General features: G+C 44.3%; 1 protein-coding gene across 8 annotated transcripts in view; it reads right to left on the reverse strand.

Moving 5' to 3' along the window:
* The window catches only part of PCYT1B (phosphate cytidylyltransferase 1, choline, beta), a 44,103-nt gene that overhangs the window by 23,799 nt on the left and 3,877 nt on the right, over positions 1–16,427 (reverse strand). For 2 of the 8 annotated variants that reach the window (XM_032100849.1, XM_032100853.1), the window contains exon 1: positions 7,278–7,450. The exons of the other annotated variants lie outside the window; for them this stretch is intronic. In XM_032100849.1, the coding sequence (XP_031956740.1) occupies positions 7,278–7,379 (102 nt within the window). In that variant the 5' untranslated portion in view covers positions 7,380–7,450. Of the gene's footprint in view, positions 1–7,277; positions 7,451–16,427 lie in introns of those variants that run through there. 8 annotated transcript variants of the gene reach the window in all.

Raw genomic sequence — 16,427 nt, forward strand, 5'->3', positions numbered from 1 at the left:
GTTAGCATTCTGTTTGCATGCATTTCAAATTATCTTAGTTGCTCTTTCTGGGCTTTATCTTCAATCAAATACACTTTGTTCATCATTAGTATTAAGTCAGTAATGATTAAGTGCAAAATGCAATTAGAAATTGAAGATACTGCAGAGGAAAAGAAGCTTCCACTGCCTTTTCAAGAAGCACAATGATGTATATATGTAGAGATTCAGGGATTATGAAACTAGAACAACTATTATGTAATCTAATCTAATATTTGCAAAAGGCCAAATAATTTTGTGACAAGATTCCTGCATGACAGCCATGACTTTTGACTGAACTGGAACACATTATTTAGAAAACAATCGTAGAGGTAGGATGGGCCCCAAGTCAAGCAGAGTTCAAGTGAAAGAGTTGCCAATGAAGCACCTCAACCTCCATGAACACCAGCTGGAAGCAAAATGCGGCAACTTATCCACTTAAACCTGTTCCCCTGGCACAACTGGAAGGCGCACTGCGTGCCAGTGATCCAAGCAGGACTCACTGAAAGAGCAAACTGCACCTAGGGCACTGTACAGCCCGTGAGCCCGGATGTTCTCCTGTCCTGATGGCTACAGACAGGAAAGCTGCCAGATAACCCATCACTGGGGAAGGATATGCAGCACTCCAGTGTAAAGATGCTTGTGGCTCCTTCAAAGGGGCACTGGTTGCCGATCATCAGCCTGCAGACACCATCTCAAAGAGCCAAACTCGCTGCGGGGCATTTGCAACTCAATGCCCAGTGGCAAGTGCTTGCTGGTCCAGGAGTAATGCTGAAGGTTGGCCATGGTCAACAGACCAAAAATGTGTAACCACTGCTCTAGTGCCACTCTGTGTTTTATTGATCAATTCAGAAACAGGAGATAACGTCAGCTCCTGCATTTTGAATGTCTGTCACGCATTTCTTTTTACTTGTACATTATTGTATAGAATCACAGAATCATCAAGGTTGGAAGAGAGCTTTAAGATCATCCAGTCCGACTGTCAACCCAGCAGTACCACAGTAACCCCTAAACCACTGAACCACACCACCCAGTGCCAGATCCAGATGCCTCTTGAACGCCTCTGGGGATGGTGACTCCACACCTCCCTGGGCAACCTACTCCAATGTCTGACCACCCTAAGAGTGAAAATATTTTTTTAATATCTAATCTGAATCTCCTCTGTCTCAGCTTAAGGCCATTTCCTCTGGTCCTCTCACTACAGGCACAGCAGAAGAGACTGGCTCCCACCTCACTACACCCTCCTTTCAGGCAGTTGTAGAGAGCAATGAGCTTCCCACTGAGCCTCCTCAAGACTACACAAACCCAGCTCCCTCAGCCATTCCTCATAGGACACATTCCAGACCCTTCACACACTCACTGCCCTTCTCTGGATACACACCAGCACCTCAGTACCTTCTTTGAAGTGAGGGGCCCAGATCTGGACACAGTGCTCAAGGCATGGCCTCACCAGTGTTGAGTAAGGGTGACAATCACTGCCCTGATCCTGCTGGCCACACTACTGCTGATATAGGCCAGGATGCCATGGGCCTTCCTGAACACCTAGGCACATGCTGGCTCATGTTCAGCTGGCTGGTGAGTAGCCCCCCCAGGTTCCTTTCTGCTGGGCAGCTCCCAAGCGACTCCTCCCCCAGCCTGTAATGTTGCATGGGGTTGTTGCGACCCAAATGCAGGACTCGGCACTTCCCCGACTGAGCTCCTGCTGCTGTCCTCAGCCCATTGATCTCTCTGTAGATCCCTCCTACACTCAAGCAGATCAACACTCCCACCCTACTTAGTGTCATCTGCAAATTCACATCAGCTATACACCTGATATATGGCTAAAAGAATCCAACTCTGCTTTAACACAGGCAAGGGTTAATCTTCTGAAAGCAACTCACATATATAGCTAAGCTATTGGGTGAATTTGGCCCAATAATCAGTCTACTTGTGCTTCTTTATAGAGATACATTTATCAATTACTTTATGTCAGATGTACAACAGCATTTTGTATAACCCATTACTCAGAAACAGAGCTATGAAGAAGCAAAAAACCTCAAACCTTTTCTTCCTCCTGCACAGGAGACACGTTTTCTGCAGTTCCTCAGCTGTCAGCAGAAAAACCCTGGGAAGATCTATTTTCCCACAGGGAGTGCAATGGGCTTCTCTACAAGATCCCTGATTCATCCAGTGCCTTTCTCAAGAGGTTTTCACCTTACACCGTCTGTTTATATGTGTGTAAAACAGGAAAGCAGATTACATGGAAACAAAAGACACACTGGGATAGACAGTTCTGGCTGTACTGAATGTTTGTGCATGATTGTGGATGTGTGGGTATACACTACACATATTCCTGCCTGTGTAGTCAGTATTTCCCTCCTAGTTCTGTATTTCTTCTGCTCCACATCCACGCATGTGCTGAATTCTTTTTACATTTTATACATATCTTATATTATAATGTTGTCTATGTTCCTGAGGAGGGAGCAAAGAGAATCTATTTACAATGGATTTCCATTCCTTTTTAAAGATGTGATACAAACCTTTGCAGTAATGGCAACAGCACAGTTTAAGAAGTTGGTAATATTATCCTAATAAAAACTCATTCTAAAACATCATTTCATTTGCAAGCACGGAATGCAATATACAGAATGTGATGTTTTCTCCCTGTGTTTATGTGTCATTTCTGACTCCTGAAAAAATATTTGCAGTTTTGTGTATCTGACAAATATGTAGTGCAACTTGTATTTGCAGAAACTAGCATTTCAGAACATATATAAACTGCATGTCCTCTAACGTAATACAGGGAAATCTAAGTAGATTTTTCATGTCTGTGGGCAATTTTTTTTTTTTTTAAGTGCAGCAAAAATTGCTACATGTCCCTAAGTACAAACCTCACTTGGCACGTTTTTATGGGTTTGTGCTTTTATATAGTAGCCAACATTTACGAAAATGAAAGTTAATCCAAAGCAAAACCCGAACTTCTAAAGGACCAAATAAATATTTAGTCAAATAAAGTAATTTTGGATTCCTTAAATTTAATATTATTTACATATTTATCTATGCTTAGTTCCACAGTGAAGTAAACAGATGGCAGACCCCCTGTCATAACATCACGTGGGAAACAGATGTATGGGACACTTTTCAACCACAATAAACCCCCCCTACATTAATCATTGGCTCCTCTGATTAAAATTGCATATACCTTCTGGTGATACAGGAAAGACGAATATGAAGATCTATGAAAGCTCATGGAAATAAAATACTGAAATGATTCTAGAGGTTGCATCAGGATCTCTTAAAACATTCCTTGCAAATACGAAGGGATGAAAGTACAGGAATCCAAGGCATGCACACTCTCCTCACAATTATTTCAGATTTTGTGTTTGAGTTCATTGCTTAACAGCAGCAACAAGGAAATTGTCTAAAGGAGTAGAGTGACTCCTTGAACCATTATACAGCTCCAGTGTGTGAAAACACTAAAATGTTCTCCTCTTCTCCTCTATAAAATAAGTGTTTTCCAAATGTACTTGAATCATTTGAAAAAAAAAAATTAATTCATGTACTTTCATTTCTTCTAAAATATCAAGAAAATAAACAAAATGGCTAAAGCAGCTGATACGGAAAATTATGCAAGATCTGTCATCTTCGATTGTACCTGAGTCTCATTCTCCAAAGTGTTGCAGATTCAGTGGCCCCAAGATACATAATACCTAATTCCTATTGACCTGTAAAAGCCCGTAGCCTCTGAATCTCACAACACTACAGAAGTAAATCTGGGCTTTGGAGCAGTGCTGGGATTGCAAGGGTGAACCTCAAATGGCCCTGCCACTTGCAGTGCCTTGGCAGAACATGTTTTATCTGCCATATGGATAGACCAAGTATCCAGCTAGTCTGTCCTTGCAAGGATGATGGAAAAAGCCCCCAACAAACTATTTGGGTACCTCCACACAGGGCCCCAATGCCACTTCCTGTACAAGACGTGAGATCTGGCCACAGTTCCAGCTGCCTGAGAACAGACATCCAAGGGTAGTATGGATGCCACATACCCTTGAATAGCCCAGTATTTCTGGGATAGCACTGCCTAGGGCAGAGCAGACACAGCAAAAAGCACTTACCTGCTTCTTTACGTCATCTTAAAGATAGATTCACTTTAAATTCATGAAAACTGCTGCTTAATTCCTTAGTTAAACTAAGAGCTTGCCTTACTTAGGGACCTTTTTAGTACTGATGCACGCAGACAAACCCTAAGGGCAGGATTCCCAGACTGAGATCCACAGCCCCGCAGCACTCTGCAGCTCACTGAAAGTTATCCAGGGACAACTGCCATACTGTGAATGTGTGACATGATATGACCAGAGGTCATGTTTATCCCATGTAAAACAGTGAAGGCCCCCATGACCAAATCATGGGTATTCTGGGGCTCAAAAATATGAATGGGACCGCAGCAGATGAGAAAGTGGCCTAATGCAGTAGTTTGGTCCAGATGAGAAAAGGGATACGTGCAAAAGAATACAAAACAGGATTGGAGAAATGCTATTTGTGAGGGGTTTTTTCTTGACTACAAAACTCCTAAAACCACCACTATGGATAAAACCTGTGACTCTGATTGGTTTGTTTCTCTGTTGTGCATCGAGACCAAGATACATGGGTCACTCAGAGAGACATTCTGGCATTAAGATACATGGAAGTTGAGAACATAAAGAGGGCAAATACTAAGTCAGAGATGGAGCAGAGGAATTGACTGAAGCAACACAAATGCTTATTAATGCTCCAGCTGGTTAAGAAAATGCACTGAGTGTCTTGGGAAATAATTAATGGTAATTTATAATTACAACAGTACCAGGCACTGGAAAACATCAGGTTTCAATACACATTGAAACTTACCCGAGAACTGCCTTCAGTGACCCCTGTTTTCCTGATCTTTGAATGACACAGGTTCTTTAGTCCTAATGTGACAGTTCCTGACAAGCTAGCAGGCTTCATAGCCTAAAATCGGGGGTCTAATGGCAGATATCCAGTAAAAATATTCACAGTTTTAAGGCTTTAAAGAAATAATTCCCGTTTTAATTAAAAGGAGGACAACAGTTTCAGAACAGAAGCAACTCCTTTTCACCTTCTAAAATTTGAGGTGATTCTGAAGTCCCAATTCTCAACAAAAACTGCTTCCTACAACTTAGCACATATTAAGAACCTGAAAGCCCAGATAATTAATTTTAGAGATATGTAAGAACCAATGAACAGCATTAAAAAGTCATCTGTAAATATCACAGACTTATCACCAGTTATATCATTCTGAGGTACCAAAGCCATCCTGAGGTCCAAACAACACTAAAATGTTACCTGAGACACCCTCTTTCTTTTACACTAATAATCTAGGTGACAAGGTTACTGACCCACCACTGTACATGTTGCCTTCAAAGGATGAGATCAGACCAATTACTGAAGATCTTAAAAAAGATCTGATAGGAATTTGATGTTATCAGATCGTCTGTCAAGGGGTGATTCACTTTAACTCTTCAGAATACCTGCCCTTAATTTTCCTCACTTCAGACATCACCTGGCTACACTTGTTTGCCTCACTCCCTCTGCTTTGAGCTCAGAGTATTGCATTATATTTCACCAGGCAAGATTTTTTTTTTTAGCTTGAGGATAACACAGTTCTGATGACTGATGAGGTATCACTTCATAAGGACACACTTTCCTCAAATATTTATTCAAAATGTCTCCATTGTCCATTATTGGTACTCAGGAAGATCTAAAAACTCATAATGAATTCCTGTTTCATTCATGTACTCTGTCACCTTAATTTCCACAGAAATTATACTGGAATGCATGCTACTGTAAATACTGGAATCATATTGTCACTTCTTTCTTTAAAATCTTTTAAAATGTCACACTACACAGAGAGATATATTCAAACAGGTTGTTATATCTGAGCTTTTGACAGAGAAATCTTAGACAGCCTGTACGAACACACTGCAGAAACTATACCTGAGCTAACTTTCCCTATTAAAACTGCTCCAAAAGCTTTCCATTAACAAATTAACAGTCTTCTTAAAAGCCGAATCTAATTATAACATGACCAAGAAGAAAACATTAATTTAGGTCAGCTCCAATGACTGTTGCTATTTCTTGTCATATCAGAACAATGTCTCAACTACAGTGTTGAATTTAATTACTGAAGTTTGATGTTTAAATATGTTTTAATTAGCACTGAGACTGAATCCTGGTGTTAAATGATCAAATTTCCAGTACTAAACTGTTGCATACATCATGGATTGTCACATCTTGACACTGCCTCCACAATTCTGTGACTGCATTTATGTATTGTTATTATTAATTTTCTACCACCTTGCTAATGGTGCACACCATGCTGGGATAAGGAGAGATCTTTTCTGGTGGGAATAATAACAGATTTAAATAAGAAGCAAGGAAACATTCGAGATATTTTAAGTGAGCACATGAAAAGAAGGACAGCTCTCAGAACCTGAATTCTTGGGGTACAGCAGCCTCGTAAAGTTGCCTACACGGTCTGAAGAGGTCTTTAAGCAAAGAACATCAGAGGAGTTATTTCAAGTATCACTCTCCCGGCCCTCCCTCATTCTCCTGTCCCCCCAAAAACCGCAGCTCTCCGAGACTCTCTTCTTCCTTGCACATCCTGAATCGAACGGGCAACTCCTCGCCGGACTTTTAAAGTTGAGAAAAACGGGATTTGCCATTCCTGGGCGCAGTAATCCGGCCAAGAGCCGGCCCACAGGGCAGAGCACGGCCCGGCGGTCGGTCACTGAGGAGTCCCCGGGGACTGCCATTCCCGGCGGGAGCGGCACCGGGAGAGGCTGGGACCGGCCATCGCTCCCCGCCGCCGGCTCCTTGGAGCGCGGGCCGCTCCTCTGCATTCACTACTGGAAACAGGGAGCTTTTTAGATCGTAACACGGCTTTGACACCACACGCCTCCCGCCGCCGCTCCCGCCACCCGCGCACATGCGGCAACCGCGCCGGTACCCGGGCGCGCCCTGGCCCGTCGGGAGCACGGGGGATCCGGGTTTTTAACGCGGGGACCAGGAATCCTGCCTGGCTGTCACCGCACTGCCCCGAGTTCCTGCACAGCACGGCACAGCCCATCTGGGACAGCCTTCGCTCGCCCCTTCCCTGGCGTTGCACAAAGGGACCCGCCGTGAGGCGGCACCGGCCGCCCGGGGGCTCCCTCCCTTGCCCCCGGCCCAGCGGCCCCGCAGCGCCCAGGGCGGCTCGAGCGGGCGGGCCGCAGCCGGGCCCGACTCACCAGGCGAGGCTGTGGGCAGGTGTGTTCCAGCTCCTCCATGGTCTCGGAGGGGGATTTGGAGATGCCTGTTCCTGACTCAGCACCGGCCGCACGCACTGGCATGGCCGCCGCCCGGGCCCGCCCGGCGCGGGGGGTCTTCCCGGGAGCCGCCCGGGGGCTCGGCCGCTCGCGTCGCCACGGCAACCGGCGGGCCCCGCCCCGCTCCGCGCGTGGGGGGCGGGCCCGGCTCATTTGCATGCGGGCTTCTGGTTGGCTGCTGCCCCGCCGCGCCACCGCGCGCTGCCCACGGCGGCTCCGCGGCGCGGGCCCCGCCCCCGCAAGTCACCGGAGCCCGGAATGGGCCCGGCCGGAGGGAGCGCGGGGGAAGCCGCTCCAGCCTCCCCGCGCCAGCAGGGCCATCCCGGAGCACGTGGCGCAGGACCGCGTCCAGGAGGTTCTTGAACATCTCCAGTGGGGGAGACTGCACAACTTCTCTGGACAATCTGTGCCAGTGACCGGTCACCTCTACAGGAAAGAAGTTCTTCGTCATGTTTAGGTGGAACTTCCTGTGCATCAGTTTCTCCCCGTGCTTCTTGTCCCTAAGCTTGGCAACCCCTCCAAAAGGCTCCATCATCTTGGCACCCCCTTTAGATATTTATACACATTAATGAGGTCCCTTCTCAGTTGTCTCTCGTAGAGGCTGAACAGGCCCAACTCCCTCAGCTTGTCCTTATTAGAGAGATGCTCCAGTCCCTTGATCATATTTGTTGCCATCCACTGGACCCACTCCAGGATCTCCATGTCTGTCTTGTACTGAGGAGCCCAGAACTGGACACTGCACTCCAGATGCACTCATCTCACCGGGGCTGAGTGGAGGGGCAGGATCACCTCCCTCGACCCGCTGGCAGTGCTCTCCCTAATTCACGCCAGGATCCCATTGGCCCTCTTGGCCACAAGGGCGCTGCTGGCACAAACCCCGAACCGTGTCCCAAGCACGGCAGGCGCGGTCAGTGCCGGAGCGGTGCGGGCGCTCGGGAGGCAGGGCCGCACCAAGAGCCGCACCGGCATGTCCGCCCCTACCCCGGACGCGGCTGCACAGCCGGGCCGGGCGGCCTCGGTACCCCCTCAGAGCGAGCCCGCGGCGGCTGGTTCCGAACCTGCCGAAGGCGGGCGGTGCTGAGCGGACAGCTCCCGCCCGCCTCACCGCGGTCCTGGGGCAGCGCCTGCGTAGCGCCCGCCCGCCGGGCTGCCTGAGAGCGACTGCCCGCTGCCCTCCCCGGGCAGGGGCACGGGGCTGGGAGTACCAAATTCTTGGTGCTAAAGAAAGTAAATTGCTTTTTAGTGAAAGCAATTTTAACAGTTTTGGCAAAAGCGGCGTTCTGTTCTGCCGAGAGATGGATACAAGGACATGGCTGTAATAGTAGCATCTCTCTCTAAACGCAGAGAAATGCTTCTATCATAGGCAAATTCAGAGTTCCCAGGCCCTTCACATGGAATCTGGCTGACACCTGCCCAGGAGCCACGACTACATCTTCGGTTGTCCCATATAGCTGCTTCAACACACACAACTGTAGCTTCTACACGGCTGAATTACCATACTTCTTACTCCTAAATAGCATGAGAATGTGACCAAGGTAATATAAAACCAAAAATTTTTAGAACAGAGAGGCTCCATTCGCTATTGTTAACATTGATAGAATGGAAAAAGTGGATTGCAGCAGTACTTAGCTTCACCGGGCACTGTCAGTGTTGGTTTTAAAAATCAGACTTCATCAAAGGACACGAGCATCTAAGGCCATTCAGACCTGTGAGGAGTTACAAGAGAATTGTGTCTCAGGGTCTTGAGACCTGAATTTCAAATGTCTTTATCTTCTGCACATTTTCAAGGAAAACCAAGTGTAATACAAAAAATGTATGAACTATGTGAAAGGGAAAGGGGTAAGTAAATAAGAGGAGATGAGAAAGAAAGTAGCAAGAAAAGAGAATGTGAAAAGAAAGAATGAGACAGCAGTCAAGAAAAAAGGAAAATACATGTCAAAGGAGGTGACTAAGCAAGAAAAACAGTAGCCAAACTAAGTGAATCTCACAGCTGAATCTTTTCCTTATAACTAAGTTCCTTTATCAGTGTTTCTGCAAGAACTACTCACACATCATGGAGAGCATACTCAAGGGAAATTATTAAACCACGATCAATGCAGCACTTGGTCTGAAATTCGTAGCTCATTTTCTCAGGAAAAATATTTGCAGGAGTTATGCTGTTAGAAGAATATTTGGGCAGCACAGATGAGCAGTGCTAGGGCTGGAGCAGCCATAGGTAGCAGGCAGCCCTTTTATAAACCCAACCACGTATGCCAGCTCTTCAGAGACCAGTGCTGGTGTCCTGAAGGAGTAGCACCAGGTATGGACATATCCATATCCAGGGTCAGCGTCCAGCCCTCCCTGACCAGGCAGGTGTACAGGAATAGAGATGAAAGAGAAGCGGACTTTCTTGAAGTTGGATGATTGCCAATATACTGGAAATGCAAATTCCCTTGCCTTCTATTTCTTTTGAGTATGGAAGGCCGAATTTCATCTTTGCTTTCATGCTGAGAGTGTGCTATTGACTCCAGGTGCATTTTGATTCATCTTCCCTACAGATAAGCTTTTCCATATACATGTAACATTAAAGAATGATGTCTCTCTTGCAGTAGTGTTATCACCTATCTAAGCTGGGCCAGAATTTCAAAGTGAAAGCGGAATACTTTTTGTGCTGCTTATTTAATTTCCACCTCTGGTGAATACTTTGTGTATTCTGCTCTTCTGTTTGAAGAGCATGAAAAAAAATGTTGTGTACTTCATTACAAGAGAGAGAGGAAGTTGAAATAATGGCAGAGAGAAGGATGTAGGCTCTGTCATGTCTGTCCAAATGGAATTTGTCTGATAATCTTAGTCAACATATTTGGTATCTTGAATAAGGTATCCTAAACTGCATCATCTTCTAGCTGTTGGGGCTAAATGAGCTTTCAAAAGGCTGGAGTGTGTCTTCTTTACTCTCTAAAATAAATAAATACAAATTAGGTTTGATTGGAAAAGCTCAATAGATGGTCTTCTGTGAATCCTTACAAGTCAGCCAGCTTTTAAAAGAATAGTGGAGCAAGAGTCTTGGGTAGGGAGGTTCATGCATCTAATTTATTTTCTGTAACCAATATCCTGTGCCAGGCTGATCATGGTCTCCTGGGCAGCTTCCTGCTACTTCTTCACAAGTAACAGGGACACATCGCCATGGCCTTTAATGACTGAGCTCTTTGGAACACCTGCTTGGGTTGAACAAACATCTGATGCATAAAAATCTTGTCCCAGGGTGTATAAATTACAGGCAAACAAGCCAGGAAACCATGATCCCAATCTTCCTAACACTAATTTCAAGGTCTGAATTAAATAGGCACCAAACAGGGAAAGAAACTCAGTTGTTAGGAAGGTTCCACCTGACACATTGTGGTTTGGGGTTTTTTAATACAGAACTTCAGTTCTCAAACTGCAACAATAAATTCTCAAAGTATGAAAAAGATAAAAAAGGTAATATGTTTAGATGTTACATTTAAATCCTCTCATTTCTTAAACTGAAAGTATCATCCTTCTCTGAGCTTCATGGATCTCAAGCACTAGTTAGCACAGCAGAAGTTGCATTTAAAATGGTCTTTGCCTGAGAGAGGCTGAAGAAGTCTTCTGACCTATAATTGAGTCATAAGGAAGAGAAGCAGACCCTCAGGTAATTTCTGTTCAAAAGTCATCAGGAAACCATGAAAAAAACTGTGTGGTTAAATAATGTTTGACTTCAAAGCCAAGCATCTACGAGAAAACAGAATAAATTATTGAATATTTAACTGATGAGCTTCAATGAATTTTGCTTCAATGGATATATTTTGGATACTGAAGGTTTTAAGTGCAAGACTTTGTAAGGTCAATTGCAAGACTTTGTATGATAAAGGAATGGTTTATGTCTGGAGCAGATTTGTTAAAATACTGTGTTTCTATGTATGTATCTGTGTATGCAGGAATCCCTGTATTTATGTATCTATGTATCTATCAATGTCATGCTAATTCTAGACGTGCTAGAATTAATAGTTAAAAATAGCAGAAAAAGATACCTTATTGCTGAGATGATCAATTAGTTAAATCATATATTTTTAGACTGAGATTAAAATCCCACAGTGGTAGATATTTTTTCCATCCTGTGTAGATGGGAAAAAAAGGTAGAGAATGAAAGGTATGAATTTAACTACACCCTATAGGTTTTCATTGCCTCCAACACCAATCACTTTGCTGCTTCCATGTAATGTTGGCTGATAGTGTAGATTTAATTAATTTTTAAGATGCAGTTCATCATTCCAGTGGAACACACAGTGCTTATAAACGATCCTCTTTTTGTCAGAATAAATCAAAAATATTCACTATTTATGAAATAGTCTTATAAAATGTATGCAGATTAAATCCACAAAGTTTTTCTATGTGCAATTAAAGTCCATAAATTATGAAAAGTAAAAACATGGGATTTGGTACAGTGTGATTTTATACCTGGTTCTTTCCACAATTCCATAGTGAAGATGTGATGTGATGTTTAAAAAAATCCATGTTCAAGGACGTTTAATAAAATCCGTATACGAGGATACTTGTATAGAATCAAATTAGTCAGTCTTTATGTAAGAGTTTAACTAAAAATGTCATGTTAATTCTGATATGGTTTACATGTAAACCACCTGAAATACACAAATTCTTGAAAATAGTGGCCTTTGGTGGTGCCATTCATCTGTGATTGTCGCACTGTTTTGAATAAGTGGGGTTACCCACTTCGGGGCAGGTTCTTTGTGTTCTTGCTCTTTCATGAACTACTTTTATAAGCACTTCTGAAGAAAATGGTGAGAAATCATGGCTGGGTTTTGACCAAGAGGGTATCTGTCTTCATTTCATTCTTCCAGAGTCAGAGAGATGGTGGGAAATGTTAAGTTGGTCTGTCCTGTTATTAGATTGTTGTGGGGTATGCCCAGCCCCCACCCTGGAGGGACGTCTGCTGAGATAAGGCGAGTGCTCAATCTCCCAGCAGAACTCCCCTGGAAAGGGAGCTACTCTTCAGTTACGGCGAGAAGAAGACAGACCCAGAATCTCTGGGAGACCCTATGCAGATCCTTTGTAACCCATTGGCCCTCACCCTCTGACACCCACCCCCTGGATCCCTATAAAGGCAGCCCTGTGCCCCTGCGAGATGGAGAGATGTTTGTCCCTGGCTCCCCTTCGCCGAACTAATAAAGCTTCCCCATGTGGAACAGCCACACGAGCCTCTCCTCTCTCCCTGGTCTGGCCTGGAGGCTGCCCTGCAGAGCTGAGCTGGAATCACGAGCTGACAATCACTGAAGAGCTGACAGACTCTGCAAGGGCCCTCCTGCCAGCAGCTGAGGGAAGACACCGGGCCTCGGGAAGGTGATTCCTTTTGGGACCATCTCTCTGCACCGGTCACAGCTGCCTCGGTCAGAGCTACTGACCCCACTCCAGCTGCCATAGATTGTCCTTGCTAATTTTAATAATCAAGCTTTTACTTACTGAGTAAATGTTGTTAGGGAAGGGTTGAGAGATTCTCAGCAGTGAGACTTTCCTGATGGATGCTCAGAGGTTAGAAAGCACTTAGATTAGCTAACCTCTGTTGGTCCTTCCCTTCCCAGAACCCAAATTATCTATTTAATCCACCCAACACTGTTCACTCTTACCAGAAAGTTTTTCTGAATGTCTAATCTGAACCTCCATTGCTGCAAACTATTGCCACTGCTTGCTTTTTCTACTGGACACAGAGAACAGATTTACTTTCCTTGGCTTTTGTATGACTACTGTGGTTAAGATTTTGAAACAACAGTTTGAGGATTTGGAGTAGAGAGCTGACATTCAGCAGGCAGGTTGGTACTTTTGTTACATGTTTCATGACTTTTCTAAACTGCCCCAGTTGCAATAATTTCTCATAGGTTACATGTTATAATGTTTTCATTTTCATATGTTATACTTTTTTTCATTATCCTCCCTGCTCTATTTTGGGTTCTTTGTAGATTTCTTACAGAGTGGTGCAAGCACAGGACTACAGCTGCAACTTTACTGCTACCAAGAAATACAATGCTGAATGCTACAGTTCTCTCTACTTTATCTCAGTATAAACTTTGTCTAAATGATTCATATTCTCTGCCCTCCTTCTTATTGTCACAGATAAAACATAATTTAAGAAAAATCTCTTTACTATTTACATTTAAACTGTGTTGTTATCCCTCCTATCCTTTTTTCTCTTCTTCTGGCTTTCCAGATAAGCACTCCAATCTCCTCAAATCCACACAAAGCTAAGACTACCTTTCTTGAACATATTTGTATTGCACTCACTTCTATCCATTTTCAATCTCTCTGGTGCCTTCCTTTTCTGCCAGCTCAATTTCAAATTTCTCGGACTGATCATCAGTATTCTGTCGCACTATCTTTTCCAGGATTACAAGTTCCCAATACTTTTTTTTTTCTCTCCACTGTTCCTGTCAACCTTTATCTTTCCATTTGTCAATATTTCATGCAAGTGCCTTCACAGCTTTTTTCCCATACTATTCCAGATGCAAACCTGCCAAGTGAAACATAAAAAATCATACTGTAAACTGCATTTGAGTGATTTTTACATTCACATTAATATTTTGGGTACCAAAAACTTAGTAACTGGAGAGTCTCATAATCTGGGTAAAGACACGTATTTTATTTAAGGCAAAACACCTACTTTATGTACTGTAAAATGACTATCTGGTAGCTAGTTATTATCTGAATGCCTCTTCCTGTAACAGCTTCTTCCATTTTGCCTAAACTAAGGCAAATCAAGTACCAAGCCTAACTGGAAAGACCTTTCCTCTCAGGTTCACAGTTACTTTCCTGCTAGTGTCCACAGGAAGAATCAAAAGCTGGACTTGAAAGAAATGAAAAAATTGTGACTTGCTAGTATTGGAAAGCAAGATCAGATGCCACTGGAACAGCAAAACACAAGGAGACACCATCACCAGACCTGACCTGATTTGTGATCTGACTTGTGTTTCTGCCTTGCTTGTGGTAATATGGCAGGTCCAAAATCTTGTGTGATGATCTGGACTCTCAGCTGGGCCTGCCAGCTCACCCTGCCTGGGTCTGTGGGACGTAGCCCTGGGTGTCAAGTCCCCCACCCCCACCAGCCATATCATGTCATTGTCTCCCTGTCCTTATGGAGCAGCTGCCCCTTGCTGCACCCTGATAGCAAGATCAGACCTTCCTGAGCTGGGGCCTGGCCCATGGCTCTGTGGGATCCTCTCCTGCAATTCCTCCTGCGCCATCAGCCTGACTGGACTTTGGTGTCCTCATTGTACTAGCCCCCTGTCCTGAGTGAACCCCAGCTCCTGAGTGAACCTCTTCCCAGAACCCACCTGGCAGCCCCTTGGGGCTGTTCTATAGGGCTCCTGCCACCCTTTAGTTTCATCTGCTGTGGCCCCTTCCCAGGCCATTGTCCCTGCCCTGGTTGAGTGTCCATAAAGCTATCCACTGACAACCCACACCAACTAAACCCCCTCCCCCTTCTGAGCTCTCAGGTGTGAGGACACACCTTGTTTGTGGGGAACGGGAGCTGTTGCCAAGGCTGAGGGCACTGACAACCCTGACCAAGCCTCACCTGGGTCCTCTGCCCTCTGCTCGTGGGCTCTGAGTTCTGGCCTGCGCTGTTGGTCCTTGCTGGAGCTGAGATGTAGGAGTGGTGGTCTCCATCCAGCTCAGCCACAGCCATGTCCCTGGCTCCCCAGCCTGACCTGGAACCTGCCTTGTCCAATGGACTTGTTTGGTGATTCCCCAGTGGAAGTGGATGGGGCTTTGAGCAATCTGGTCCAGTGGAAGGCGTCCCTGCCTGTGACACATGGGTTGGAACTAAATGACCTTTAAGGTTCCTTCAAACCCAGACCATTCTACAGCTTGCCAGGTGATCACTGGGCTGCATCTGACCCAGGTTACCATCACCAGAGCTGATCCTGAGTTGTGTTTGTGGTTTGTTTTGAGACCAGTCCCATCACCATGGACTTGTCCTAGCTGATCCTGACTCCCATCTCCAGGCAGCCCTGCTCACAGTCCTTCCCTAGCACCAGTCCAGCAACAGAGTTGTCAAGATTACAAGAAGACTTAGCAGCATCTCATGATGCTGTCCTCCTTTCTGCCAAAGGGATGTGAAATAGTGAATGCTGAGAGTATTCATGCATGGAAGCACATTTGATCTTCATCCAGGTCTCGAAATTTAACAGCCTCTCTGCAATAATGTTCTGTTTATACAATAATTGTTCATTTTGGTGCAATTGCAAAGAGAGAGCATTGAAAGTAGTTAAAACAGAGACTTTCATGCTGTGGCAATAACTGTATGCTCTTGAATACCATTGGTATCAGACTTAATTCTTAGACATTATAATTATGTGAGGGCTCATTTTCTGTGAGTTTGCTCTCACTTGTCTTCCCTATTTAATGTATATTATAATATTTTGTACTTTTCTTCTAGGCTTGAATAGGAATATTGTATTAGGCAAGCAGGTGATGAGATTCTGCTCTCTGTTCCAGTTAGCATAATTCCACCAATTCTGGTCCAGTTACCAGGATTTGCTGTAATTTAACTGCAATCAGAATTGAACTGTGTTTGTTTAAGAAAGAAAAGAAGTATCTCTGAATGTTCATTCCATAGACCTTTTTTTTCTATCATAATGGAAATTAGTACGTGTTCTTTTTTCTATTTCACGTTTTTATTTCAGAGCCTTAACATCCTAATAACAACTTTATTCTCTTCATCCTGATGTTAGGAAGTAACTCAGGTAGGAAATTAAAACGAGATGTGCAGTGAACAAAAGGCATTCAGAGGCCTGGTAAGGAAGGAATTTACGCTTTTAACATAAATGTCTGCATTATCATTATTGATAAACAAAAGGAGAAGCATTTATTTTTTTCATACTTGTCAGTTACGTATACATGAAGAGTTTTGAAAGCAAAGACATCTTGTAAAGTAATAATTTGAGATTTCTTTTAATTTATGAAATCTGTGCTTTTTTTTGAGTTTGGTCCTCTGAAAAGTTAAATAATTCATGTTGAAATGTCACATGAATAGCACTGTTTAGTAAGCAGCTGCAGAAGTGGTCA

Source organism: Corvus moneduloides, chromosome 2 (genome assembly GCF_009650955.1).
Source record: "Corvus moneduloides isolate bCorMon1 chromosome 2, bCorMon1.pri, whole genome shotgun sequence".
NCBI classification, from domain to species: domain Eukaryota; kingdom Metazoa; phylum Chordata; class Aves; order Passeriformes; family Corvidae; genus Corvus; species Corvus moneduloides.